The following is a 13,587-nucleotide window of genomic DNA, read 5'->3' as shown; positions in this document are numbered from 1 at the left end:
TGGCCATCTTTCAGCCTCAGCTCCCAGTGTAAGGCTTCACTCCAGCACTTGCTAATAATATTAATACCCACTCTGAGCCACACAGTGGGTGGAAGTGGGGTTGATGAGATCATGTTCTTATTCCTGAGAACCTAACAGTCTAGGGGGTAAGACTCACCATCAAACCTGGTATGTGATGGAATAGGTCTTTCACAGGTGACCCCAGGGGAGGGCATTTCAGGCCAAGGAAACAGCTCAGCAGAGGTATGAGGCATAAGGAGCATCGTGTCCGGGGAGCTGGGTGGCTGGAGTGGAGGCTGGGGTGGTGGCTGGAGGCTGGCTGAGACAAGCTCTCTGGTCCTTATCCCTGTGGTCAGGTTTCCTAGCAACAGCTTCTGTCTGAACCTCTCATGGGGGCAGGCGCTTCACCTCTTCTTTCTCGCAGGGAGCCAGTGGTGTCTCCAGTTGACAGATGAGGAGACTGAGCTGAGAGCAGCTTCCTTTACTTCCGCCATCTGCCAGGCCACACGTGGGGTCTTTACCTGGATGTTCCCTCTGCCCCAGGTTGCTGCACACCTTGCCCTTTCATCACCACCAGCTCTCAGGGCTTCCCAGACCCCAACCTGCTCAGTATCACCTGCCCAGAACCCCTGTGTGTGTCTCTGCATTGCACATTCCCAGCTGGCCCAGATCTCAGATCCCAAAGTGTGTGCCATGGCTCCCTCCAGACCATGGCTATTTACCCCCAGCTCAACCCAACCAATTAGAGCGCTGCACTGTTTACAGTGTGCTCTTAGAAACTCAGTCTCATTTGAGTTCTTGCACATATACCTCAGAGGGTGGGATTATTCTCCCCATTGTACAGAAGAGGAAACTGAGGCCGAGAGAGGCTCAGCGTGACTTCTACATCTCACGGCCACGAAGTAGCAGCCCCAAGTCTGGGGCTCTGCTCTCTCTCATTCAGGCTCAGGTATTTGGTCAGCCCCAGCCTAGGGAGGGAAAGGGCCCTGGATATGTGGGAGTGGGCATGCTCACCCCCATCACTTACTGGGGGTAACTCAGAGGAGTAATTCACTGTCTGAGACCATTTTCTAACCTCTGGAACGGGAATACAACCACCTAGGGGTGTTATTTGGGACTTCCCAGGGGGCACTAGTGGTAAAGACCCCACCTGCCAATGCAGGAGACATAAGAGATGCAGGTTTGATCCTAGGTTGGAAAGAATCCCTGGAAGAGGGCATGGTAACCTACTCCAGTATTCTTGCCTAGAGAATCCCATGGGCAGGGTCTCAAAGAGTTGGACACGACTGAAGTATTTAGCACACACACAGCAGCGGTGCTATTAAGAGGCTTTGTTGTTGTTGTTTAGTCGCTAAGTCGTGTTTGACTCTTTGCATCCCCATGGACCAGCCCACCAGGCTCCTCCGTCCATGGGTTTGGGTGATACTTAAAGTAGGGGCTAGAAGAGAAAAAGTACCTAGTGGGTGCTGTTAGGTCCCATCATGCCTGCTCACAGTAGACACTCGATAAGTTTGACTTAGTCCCCCAGTCAGCAGTAATCCTGACCCAGTACTTTTAACAGCAGGGTGGCATAAAGAGTTAGGCAAGAATGGATTAAGGAGTTCAAGGGGATTACACAGTAATCAGCTAAACAGCCTAAGCTTCCTGGGAAAAGACCAGGCTCAGACTGCTCATTTAATTTACTCAATAAATGTCTGCTGAACACTTAGCTGAGCTGGAATGACGGCAGTGTTGATGGCGATGATGATGATGGTGGCAGCTCTCTATCAAGCATCTACCACGTACCAGGAAGTTGTGTAGAATCTCATCACATCGACCCTAGAAGGTTGATATTCCTTAAAAAGAATTTTCCCCCCTCTAACAGGGAAGGTGCTAGTCAGGTCTGAGACTAGGCAGAGGCAAACAAGGCACCCAAAGACAAATTTAAGGAGGCATTCTTATGACACTCACCTCACCTAGTTCCCACTCTGGCGCTTGTGGAGGACACTGTGATGGCCTGTCCAGTCCCTGCTTCCATCAGATTGTCCCCTGGGCCCCTGGGAGTGCAGCCAGCAGAGTGTTTTCCCCAGCAGCTTCCCCACGGATGGCTCAGCAGGGGAGAGCTCCCCACCCACAGCCACACCACTTCCCTGGGCAGCCACATCCCATGACTGATGGTGCGTGCATGCGTGCTAAATTGTTTCAGTCGTGTCTGACTCCGTGTGACCCTATGGACTATATCCTGCCAGGCTTCTCTGTCCATGAGGTTCTCCAGGTAAGAATACTGGAAAGGGTTGCCGTGTCCTCCTCCAGGAATCTTCCTGACCTAGGGTTTGAACCCACCTCTCTTACGTCTCCTGCATGGTAGTTCTTTACCACTAATGCCACCTGGGAAGCATGACTGATGGGGGCGGGAGTAAAAAGGAGTGGAATGGTTGGGAGGACTCTGAAGGGCCCTTCCATCACCAAACCTCCCTGTGGGTTTGGCTCTTGTTGGGTCTGTCATGTAGCTTCCTCTGTTTGCTTCTGTTCCGGACCCTTTCTTCCCTGATAAAATTTTTGCAAGCTAAACACCATCTGAGGGACTTCCCTGGCAGCCCAGTGATTAAGACTTGACCTTCCAATCAAGAGGTATGGGTTCAATCCCTGTTCAAAGAGCTAAGATCCCACATGCCACATGCCTACTAGCGGAAAAAAAAAAAAAAAAAGAAAAAGAAAAAACAGAACATAAACAACAGGAACAAGACTGTAACAAATTCAGTAAAGACTTCTTAAAAAGTAAAATAAATAAATAGCATTGTTTACTGGTGTTTGGCTACTGAGAATCCCAATAAGCAATAGTGTTGGAGTACTCTCTCGTCCTAGCTGGTTACCACACAGCCTTTCTAAACACTAATATATAAAGGTATCCCCAGAAAGCCAGGGCTCAGGGATAATACACTACAAGCTACACTGTTCTAAACACCTCATGGGAATTAACTAGTTTAATCACTGCAGCTCTATGAGAGAGGTACTATTGGCATCTCCATTTTGTAGATGAGTTTGAGGGAAGTCATACTTGGAAAAAACTACTTGCTAATGAAATTCAGGCAACCAAAAGATGATTCAAAATAACAAACTTCAGCCTGGGGGGACTTGCATATGAAAAAAAAAAAAGATGAAATAATGTCTTGCTGGTGCCGTGAGTCAGTTCCCAACCCTGAGGGAGCCTGTCTCCCAATCCCAAAGAGCCAGCCCCAGTAGGAGAATGAAATTCACAGGATGGGGGTGGGGGGAGGGGCAACGGGTTATTTTAGGAGGTAGCCCCAGGAAGCGGTGAGAACCACAGGAAGCTGGTTGGATAACTGTAGGTGAATCAAGACTTCAGAAGGTCAGGCAGCTAGTAGGAGCTGCTTCTGGAAATGGACCCCAAAGCTATTAGACTACAAGCCTCCTGGCAGGAAGGACACTCCATCTTCCCCTCCAGCTGGGAGGGTCAGAATCCTGCAAAGTTATCAGGGATTTGGGAATCCAGGTGGTGGGCTGCCCCAGATTTACCTTCTCTTCTGTCCATCTGTCTGCTGTCCAACTTGTCAGCAGTCCCTCTGGGAGGGATGGTGGGTGGGAAATCGCTCAGGAGCTGGACTCCTTCTTCTCCTCTTTCTTAACTCTAGGAAGAGGTGGGTGTTGGGTTTTCACGGTAACCTCTTACATATGGCGGGCACTTCAGAGCTGATCTACTGCTTATCATCCCACCCCAAATCTGCTCCCCACCTACCATGAGGCTTATTTGTTTTGTGAAATAGTAGGGCAGGGTTATTAACCCTATTTTATTGGTGGAGAAACTGAGGCTAGACCAGGGCCAGGCCCTCCCATCCCAATCCAGCCCTTTGGCTTTTATCTCTGGCCTGGGATCTTGGCCAAAGTAGAGCAAACATTGGCCATTCTCATTTCAGAGCTCAGGCCAGCCCCTGCCTAGAAGCCTCCTTGCCCTCCTCCCCATTCTGTCCCAGAACACCCTTGGTACCTTAGGGGGAACCTTCACTTTTTCCATCACACACCTCTGTGGCCCGCTCCATGCTTGTCTTGGTGGTTCCTGAGCTGCTGTTTACAATGTGTGCTGGGTGAGCTCCCAGGCTGGAGGGAAAGTTGTGTCAAGCTTGGCGTGAAGGTAAAGTCACCCACGGGACACAGGTCACAGCTCTGTTCCTTCCTTCCCCCCCAGGGTCTCTGGAATCCATTATCTCCTCCCCAGCCCCACTGCCCTGTCCTGTCCTGATCTTCTTCTCCTCTCTGCCTTCCATTCCTCTCTTCCTGCCTTTCTCCCACACCCTTGAAGCACTGATGGACCTTCCCAGAGAGAGGAAGCAGCATGGGGTGACCAGGAGTCAGCGCTGGTGGTCAGGACTGAGGCCAGATCTGCCAGGTTTGGGCCAGCCCCGCATCCCTGTCTGTAGAACAGGGGTTGTGCCTACTTCCCCATTCCCCATAACTCGAATAGACCTTTCTAGAGACCCCGTGCCTGCCCACACAGGCCCTGTACATGCACGCCTCCCTGCCTCTGAATGGACTTTCCACTTGCATGCCATCTTCTCCAAGTCCTTCAAGGCTTGGAGAATGTCAAATGTCAAATGTCAAATGTCACCGCCTTCCTGAAGCCTGAATTGACCTGACCACTCCTGCCACCCATCCACCACCACCACCACCACCAGCTGAAACCACTCCCTTCTCCGGGTTTGCCTGCTGGGCCGTCCTACCTAATTCCCACTCCTCATCCCACTCTTCCGTGTACCAACTCATCCTGACAACTTTCCAGGTCTGTTCCGCCGACTATTCCTACCTGGACTGTGACTCCTTGAGGGCATGATTGTTGTTGTGGAGTAGTCATCATTATCACTTCCTGAGCGCTGCCGAGGTGTCTGGCCCTGTGCTAAAGGTCTCACATCGCATGTGGGCCTCACCACCACCTAAGACGGGGACCATCTGTATCTGTCTCTGAGGAAATGGCTTCAGAAATCTGAATGGATGGCGTCATGAACAAGAGAGAGAGTCCCAGTTCAAAACCAGAGCCTGAACCCTCAGGTACAGCCAGTTACCCTCTGACCTCCATGCTGAGTGAACAGTGAGGCAGTGTCCCTAAGCCCCACCTCCCCCGTCCTTCCCAGGAGCAGGGAGTCCACCTTCCGCGCCCTTGGGTTACCTTGCCACCAGTGGCGGCAGCCTCTGCCTTCCAGAGTATGACAGAACAATTGCACAACTCACAGATATTTTTGAAAGAAACTGTCAGTTTCCTCTCCTGGCCACTGCCAGGGCCTGTGGCCGCCATCTCACCCAGGACCCCTGGCAGCCTCAGGACTCTAGAAGCCAAATATAGTTGGAGTGATAAGGAAATGAAAACGCCAGACTGGAAAGTGACCCAGTTTTATTTTGGTGTTGGAGGCCAGATGGGGCATTGCTCCATTCTACAGGGGTGAGGGCTGGACCGTCTGCTCTTCCCCAGGGCGGAGAGCCCAGTGACCTCAGGGCCCAGGCGTCGGGGCTAGGGGCCTGGCGGGTGGCTCCAGGGACCCAGTGACCACAGTGGGCTTCACAAGGAGGGGGGGAAATCAGGCAGAGGCCTGGGTTGGCTCAGATTGGGGGCTGGGGCCAGGGACAGTCCGAGAGGAGAGGATACAGAATCTAAGAACTGGGAGTCCGAAAGGGGGGTTCCTTCCCCTTCATTTTACCGCTGAGGCTCCGGGTCAGAGAGATGAACTCAAATTGTCATCCTGCAGGAGGCAGGGCCTGGAGGGAGGCCAGGCGTCCCAGGCCGGCGTCGGCTCGGTGCACTCACCGCGGCCTCCACCCTCACGGAGGGTGCGTGCGGGGCCCAGACGCTGGGGGCGGAGTCCGGCGGGCAGGCTGGGCCCCTTCTCTTGAGCACGCCGGGCAAGCGTCCGGCCTCGCTCAGCAGCTAACCGAGCCGGCGGGCGGCGCCGACCCCAAGTCCGAGAAGCAGTCGAACTCGCTCTGGCCCAGGAAGAGCTCGGGCAGATCGCGCACGCGGTGCAGCCCGAGCTCCAGCTCCAGCGACGTCAGCGCCTCCTCGTCGATGAGTTCGGCGTCCATGCCGCCCAGGGCGTGCGCCGGCGGCTGCAGTGGCGGGGCCGGGGCTCCGGGTGCGGGCTGCGGGCCTGAGGGGCCTCCTGGGGCGCCGGGGGGCATGGTGGCGCGTCCTGGGTACAGCGTCGCCACGGGCTGCAGGTGCGCGTTGCCGGCCGCCGGCGGTGGCATAGCCGGGAAGGGCTGGAAGGTGGGCGACGGCCCGAAGGCCCCGTATGCCACGGTCCCCTGTGGAGGAGGCGGCGGGCCCAGAGGAGCCCCCCGCGGCCGCAACCCGCTGTCCAGGCCTGGGCTCGAGTACGGCTGCAGCGTCCGGAGCGCGTGAGGGCCGTGGGCGGGCGCGGCGGGCGGCGGTCTCGGCACCAGGCTGTAGCCCTCGGCGAGCATCAGGTGGTCAGCCATGACGGAGGTCCGGCTGCCGGCGGCGGACCGATGGTCAGCGCGCGCGTCCCCCGGCCCCGGCCAGCTGTTCCTCTGCAGCGAGCGATCCGAGCCTCGCGCTCTCTCCGCAGCCCAGCCGGGCAAAGGAAAACCGAAGCCGGCCCTGGTTCCTGCGCAGCCCAGTATACACAGAACTCAGAGCGCTTGTCCACCCCAGCTCTGGGTAGCAAAGACCCTGCACACCTACACGGTCGCGCTGCTAGACCTCTGCGCCGCGCCCCCGGACTCGGCGCCCTCTTATACTCGGAGGAGGGGCTGATCCGCCCTCAGGTGCTCATTGGCTGGATGAGTCGCTTCTAGGCGGTCCAAGCCACACCTCCCGGAGGTCTCAGTCCCGCCCCTGTCGGAGATTCGCCCTTTGGACCTCAGGCCACGCCTCCGGCGTTGAGTTCTGTCTGGGAGCAGGGCGTTCCGCACTTTTCAAAATGATCATCATCTTTGGTTGCTCTATTTTCAGTCTTGGGTCTGGCTGGGGCCAAGCTTGAATGGACTAGAAGGTGGGGTGGGACGTCTAGAGGTTTAGAGCCCCCAGAACTGCAAGCCCAACCAAGGATCACAAGCCCAACCTCTTAACCTCTCAATTTTCCAGATTAAGAAAACTGGCAAGTCTCAGTGGCTGGAGAGGGTTTCCTAGGAACACACAGCAAAGCCTTGACAGAAGCGAACCTCGAACCCAGGCTTTTTTACTGCCACCTCTGCACACGGCAGAGCGCCTCAGTGGAGCAGGGGCCCCGGGGAGATTAGTTGCCCCTCCCCGGTAATCCCAGGAGAGTCAGCTGCTCCTCCCCTCTCTCCCACTCATTCGTCTGTGGAAGCACGTACTGAGTTGTTATTAAAGTAATTTATAGGCATGTCTTCTGAAGGACTTGTTCAGCTTCGTGTCCTCAGCACTTGGCCCAGAGCAGGTTTTCAGTAAAAGTTGGGTTAATGAACAGATCAGATGGTCAAAAGAATTGCCACTCGTTCCTCTGAGCTTCAGTTTTTTCCTCTGTAAAATGGGGATAACGACAGCACCAATCCCACTGAGATGTGGTGAGGGTTAAATGAGGTAATGTGTGCACAATGCCCAGCAAAATGCCTGGTGCATACTAGGTAGCTCAAAAAGGTACCTCAAATGAATGAAAGGCTGGATTTACCTTGGTCCCTAGAGATCTTCTGGTGATCTTCTGGGATGTTGTATCTTTCCTTGGTAACAATAGTTTTAACTTGGGGTTTAGTCACTAAGTCGTGTCCCACTCTTTGTGACCCCATGGACTACAGCACACCAGGCTTCCCTGTCCTTTACTATCTTCCAGAGTTTGCTCAAACTCATGCCCGTTGAGTCTGTGTTGCCATTCAACCATCCTCTGTCATCCCCTTCTCCTCCTGCCTTCAATCTTTCCCAGCATCAGGGTCTTTTCTGAAGAGTTGGCTCTTCACGTCAGGTGGCCAGTTGTTGGAGCTGCAACTTTAGCATCAGTCCTTCCAATGAATATTTAGGGTTGGTTTCCTTTAGGATTGACTGGTTTGATCTCGCCATCCAAGGGACTCTCAAGAGTCTTCTCCAGCACCACAATTTAAAAGCATTAATACTTTGGTGCTTGGCTTTCTTTATGGTCCAACAATCACATCCATACATGACTACTGGAAAAATCATAGCTTTGACTACATGGATTTCTGTCAGCAAGGTGATGTCTCTGCTTTTTAAACTGTCTAGGTTTGTCATAGCTTTTCTTCCAGGGAGTAAGCATGTTTCATTTTCATGGCTGCAGTCACCATTCACGGTGATATAGGAGCCCAAGAAAATAAAATCTGTAACTGTTTCCACTTTTTCCCGATCTATTTGCCATGAAGTGATGGCACCTGATGCCATAATCTTACTCTTTTTAATATTTAGTTTAAGCCCACTATTTCACTCTCTTCTTTCACCCTCATCAAGAGATTCTTTAGTTCCTCTTCACTTTCTGCCATTAGAGTGGTATCATCTGCAAATCTGAGGTTGTTGATATTTCTCCTGGCAATCTTGATTCTAGCTTGTGATGCATCCATTTTGGATGGTGAACTCTGCATATACATTGAATTGTGGTGTTGGAGAAGACTCTTGAGAGTCCCTTGGACTGCAAGGAGATCAAGCCAGTCAACCCTAAACGAAACCAACCCTGAATATTCCTTGGAAGGACTGGTGCTGAAGCTGAAGCTCCAATACTTTGGCCACCTGATATGAAGAGCTAACTCATTGGAAAAGACCTTGATGATGGGAAAGATTGAAGGCAGGAAAAGAAGGGAGTGACAGAGGATGAGATGATTGAATGGCATCACAGACCTAATGGACATGAGTTTGAGCAAATTCCTGGAGATGGTGAAGGACAGGGAAGCCTAGTGTGCTGCAGTCCAAGGGGTCACAAAGAGTTGGACACAATTAAGCAACTGAACGACAACTCTGCATATAAATTAAATAAGCAGGGTGACCATATACAGCCTTGACGTACTACTTTCCCAATTTGAATGCTCCGTGTCTGGTTCTAACTGTTGCTTCCTGACTTGCATACAGGTTTCTCAGGAGGCAGGTAAGGTGGTGTGGTATTCCAGTCTCCTTAAGAATTTGCCACAGTCATCAGTCCCACTTTTCAGACAAGGAGACTGAGTTACTTAGAGGGAAAGTGATTGGCCTTTGATCATACACAGCCAGAGTTAGCATGTGGCTGCCTGTGTCCTTAGAGCAGCTGGAGTCTCTCCTGGTGGCCAGGAGACAACTTCCCGAACCTTGCCCTCCACGTGTTTGCCACTCTGCCCCTCCCTTCCCTGCCTCCCCTCCCCTGGTGGTGTCCTTGGCATTTCCTGGAACTTGGGTTTATCCAGTTGGCACAGATGGGAGAACCCTAGAGTGAGAGGCCAGGGGCCCAGGTTCTAACTGTATCTCTAATCCCCGCAGGCAGTATGACCGTTGAGTGTCAGGGCTGTCTTGGCTCCCCAGGGCCTCAGCTTTCTGCTTAGTAAAAGAGAGATTATAGAGTCCCTGCCCCGTCATCTGAGAGCTTGTGAGAAGGTCACAAGTGACCATGGGTATGATCACAGTGTTTGAAAAAGTGTTAAAAGTTGCACACGGTAATCGAGTCTCCTGATTTCTCTCCAATAAAGATTTCACACTGAAATTCCTACACCTGGCTGCACCTCAGACTCACTTGGAGGTGTGGAGGTGGGGGGAAGCGGGAGGCTTTGAAAAATCCTGAATTTCTGGCCCCACCCTAACCCCTGACTCAGACTCTCTGAGGGTATTTTAAATAATAAATTTGTACTTTTACAAAGGAACCCTTTCATTCTGACTTAGTTGTCTGAGGACACCAACATTTGGGAGCCAGTGTGCCGTCAGTTTTCCTTTTTTAAAAAACTTGTGTGTGAGGGACTTCCTTGGTGGTCTAGTGGTTTATCCGTTTCCCGATGCAGGGGATGGGGGTTTGACCCCTGCTCAGGGAACTAGGATCCCACATGCCAAGAAGCAGTTAAGCCCATGAACTGCAACTACTGAGCCTGTGTGCCACACCTAGAGACTCCATGTGCCACATGAAAAAAAAAAAAAAAAAAAAAAATCCCACATGATGCAATGAAGACCCAGCCTGTTAACTAGGACTTGATGCAACCAAATCAATCAATCAACAAAATTTTTTTATAAAAGTGTGTGTGAATAATGCTTTAAAAGTTCTTTAATTTAGTCAACAAATATTTATTGAGCACCTATTCTGTGCCAGATATTGATCTGCAAATGGTTTTTAAGCTTTGGGGATCAAGTAAGTCTGAGAATCTAATGAAAGCTACTGACTGAAAATTAATAAAGGGAAACCTCACTAAAATGGAGTCAGGAGTCCAGAAAGGGGAGCCCTCACAAAGGTACCACTGGGACATCAATAGTTTCCCAACAGGAAGAGACATACCTTGCATCTCCAGCAGGAAGTGACATTAGTTTCCCACAGAGGAAGATTTTTTCTCTCCTTGTGTGGTAACAGTTCAGTCAATGAAAGACTATTACAAACTAGCCAATGAAAAGTGACTATACTTCAAACTCCCAGTTTCCTCCAATGGACTTTTTGTTTATAACAACCCATCCAACTTCCCTTTCTCCTCTATAAAAGAGTTTCCTTTCCTTTGCTTTACCTGGACTTGAATGTGGTTCACCATAGTTATGTGGCCTAAATTGCTATTCTTTGCTATTCCCGAATAAGCCCATTTTGCTGATAAAATGGCTGACTTTTATTGTTTTAGTTTATACTTAAAAAACATCATGGTTCACAACTATTGCATATATATTTGATGAGTTTAGCAGATCCCTGGGAGATTTATGGGATCCTCAGGGCTTCATAAAAGTTCCCAGTGGCTCAGATGGTAGAGTCTGCCTGCAATGCGGGAGACCCAGGTTCAATCCCTGGGTTGGGAAGATCCCCTGGAGAAGGAAATGGCACTCTACTCCAGTATCCTTGCCTGAAAAATCCCATGGATGGAGGAGCCTGGCAAGCTACAGTTCATGGGGTCACAAAGAGTCGGACACAACTAAGTGACTTACACACACACGGCTTCATAGGATCTGCATTAAAATCACCCTTAGGTACATGGGGACATATAGTTAACAACAAACTAAGTAAAATAATTATCCACATGTTAGATAGTGGAAGAAAGGAAAAATAGCGTAGAGAGGAGATTGGGGATGCAGGTGGCAATGTGCAATATTGCATAGAATGGTCAAGGTGCGCCTCACGGAGACCATAAGATCTGAGCAAAGACTTGAAGGAGGAGAGGGCAATAGCCAAGTGGTGTCTGGGGCAAATTGGTCCCAGCAGAGGAGATATCTGGAGGGTCCTGCTGAAACTGTCATACTGGGGACCGAGTCTTGAGCATCCCCATCACCAGGGACCTTGTTAGAAATGCACATCCGGGGCCCCACCCCAGACCTGAATTAGTAACTGGGCTGGGGCCCAGTTGTCTGCATTTTAATCAGTCTCTCAGGTAACTCTGAGCCCCTGAGTAGGGGAAAGCCTGGAGGCAGGTGTGAATCACAGCCTGGAAGGAGGGTGACTAGAGCAGAGGGAGCTTGGGGTGGGGGGAGGTCAGAGAAGACAGGGAAGAAGATCACGCAGGGCCTTGGAAGGGCCTGCTTAGGCACTTTGGGCTTCCCTGATTGCTCAGCGGTAAAGAATCTGTCTGCAATGCAGGAGACTTAGGAGACACAGGTTCCATCCCTGGGTCAGGAGATCCCCTAGAGGAGGAAATGGCAACTCATTCTAGTATTCTTGCTGGGAAAATCCCATGGACAGAGGAGTCTGATGGGCTACAAGTCTATAGGGTCACAAAGAGTCGAATACTACTGAGTGACAGAGAACAGCACACAGGCCCTTTAAGAGCTTTGGCAGAAGAGTGACTAAACGTCTAATTTATGCTGTGAAAGCATTGCACTAGTTGAACCTCATTTGTTCCCAGCATTTCCAAGAATCGCTTCCTTGCTCTGTCTTGGACTGCCTGGCACCTGCGGCTCCCTCGGCCTGGGCTGCTCTTCCCTCAGACATCAACATGACTCACTCCTTCCTCTGGTTCTGATCTCCTAAAAGTTCCCCTAATCAGCGAGACTTTCCCTGACCACCTCTATCCCTCTCTATTTCCTCACTGGGTTCTGCTTAGCTTCTCAGCACCTCCCACCACTTGATGTTGTTTCAGAGAATGTCTCCCCACCCCAAGGTCATCCCCCTAAGAGCAGAGGCCTTGCCTCTCTTGTTCTGCATGGTATTTCTGAGGCATTAGAATGGTGCTTGGCGTATCGGAGAGGCTTAAGTATTCATTGAATGAATGATTTAGGCAGAGCAGAAGTTATTACCCTATTTTACAAAGAAGGAGACTGAAGCCCAGAAAATAACTCAGGAAGTTGGCTGAGATCACAAGCTGTGTGTGGTGGAGCCAGGGCTGGAAGGGACTTTTGAAGTCCTGCAACAGAGCCATCCTCACTGATTCAAGCTGCTTTTACCCCAAGCCACGTGTTCAAGAGCCCATGGTGGGGAGCAGGGGGAGAAGCTCTTGAGCCCACTTGGCAAGAGTTGACGGGGCCACAGTAATCCTTGACCAGTGGTCACCAGGGGAAGGGAACTGCTGGCTCCTAGGGACCATCTTATCACCAAACAAGGATACAATTCTTCCCTCTTCTTCCTTGTGTCCAGTCCCTCTTCTTGAGGACTTATAGAAAGATCCACCCCAAGTGGCTTCTACCTCTTCCTACTGTGGCCACCTCCTGTGAAGAGCTGACTCATTTGAAAAGACCCTGATGCTGGGAAACATTGAAGGCGGGAGGAGAAGAGGATGACAGAGGATGAGATGGTTGGATGGCATCACTGACTCAATGAACATGAGTTCGAGTAAACTCCGGGAGTTGGTGATGGACAGGGAGGCCTGGCGTGCTGCAGTCCAGGGGGTCACAAAGAATTGGACATGACTGAGCGGCTGAACTGAACTGAACTGAAGCTCTCCCTAAGACCCCAGGTGCTGGTTGGGAAGACCTTTTGGATTTTACTTTTGCTGACAGCCTCATTTCTAGCACCCAAGGCAAAGATTGTCTGAGACTGGAGGGCTCAGGAGTGATACCTGGTGAGACCTCACTCTAGAACTGCTCAACTGGCTCCCTAGCCCCTGGCTGAGCAGAGCCTAGCCTCACCCAGCCAGCAGCTTGGCAGACTGGCACTCAACCCTGGAGACTGCTCTGAGACCTGAGTTCCAGAGCAGGTAAAGTTCCAAGTAAAGTTCATCTTTTCTGCAGCTTTTCCTCGAGGCTGCTGAACACGGGAGACTTTTGTACAGATCCCCTAAAAGTCATGTCTTCTAAGAACTCCCGGGGGATGACTTGCACCACTGCATCTGATGCTCAGATGATGAGAATGAAGCTACTGCACCAGATCTTAACAAGAATTGTATTGACTAACATCTATTAAGCATTTCCCCTTCACGGATCACTGCCATGTCGTGGTGAAGGGGCTTGCATAACTCAACGAAGCTATGAGCAATGCCATGTAGGGCCACACAAGATGTATGGGTCGTGGTGGAAAGTTCTGAGAAAACATGATCCACTGGAGGAGGGAA

General features: G+C 51.3%; 1 protein-coding gene across 1 annotated transcript; it reads right to left on the bottom strand.

Moving 5' to 3' along the window:
* Nucleotides 1-5,363: 5,363 nt before the first annotated feature.
* Nucleotides 5,364-6,733, bottom strand: CITED4 (Cbp/p300 interacting transactivator with Glu/Asp rich carboxy-terminal domain 4). Its single transcript, XM_020914722.2, has one exon. It carries the CDS (start codon nt 6,460-6,462, stop codon nt 5,905-5,907), a length of 558 nt encoding a protein of 185 aa, XP_020770381.1. The 5' UTR covers nt 6,463-6,733; the 3' UTR covers nt 5,364-5,904.
* Nucleotides 6,734-13,587: the final 6,854 nt, after the last annotated feature.

This window comes from Odocoileus virginianus, chromosome 5 (genome assembly GCF_023699985.2).
Source record: "Odocoileus virginianus isolate 20LAN1187 ecotype Illinois chromosome 5, Ovbor_1.2, whole genome shotgun sequence".
NCBI lineage: Eukaryota > Metazoa > Chordata > Mammalia > Artiodactyla > Cervidae > Odocoileus > Odocoileus virginianus.
Note: the sequence above shows the minus strand (reverse complement) of the source record. Positions and strands in the feature narration are given on the sequence as shown.

Excerpts from the sequence above, each read along its gene's own strand:
- CITED4 (XM_020914722.2), bottom strand. The coding sequence starts at position 6,462 with ATGGCTGACCACCTGATGCTCGCCGAGGGCTACAGCCTGGTGCCGAGA.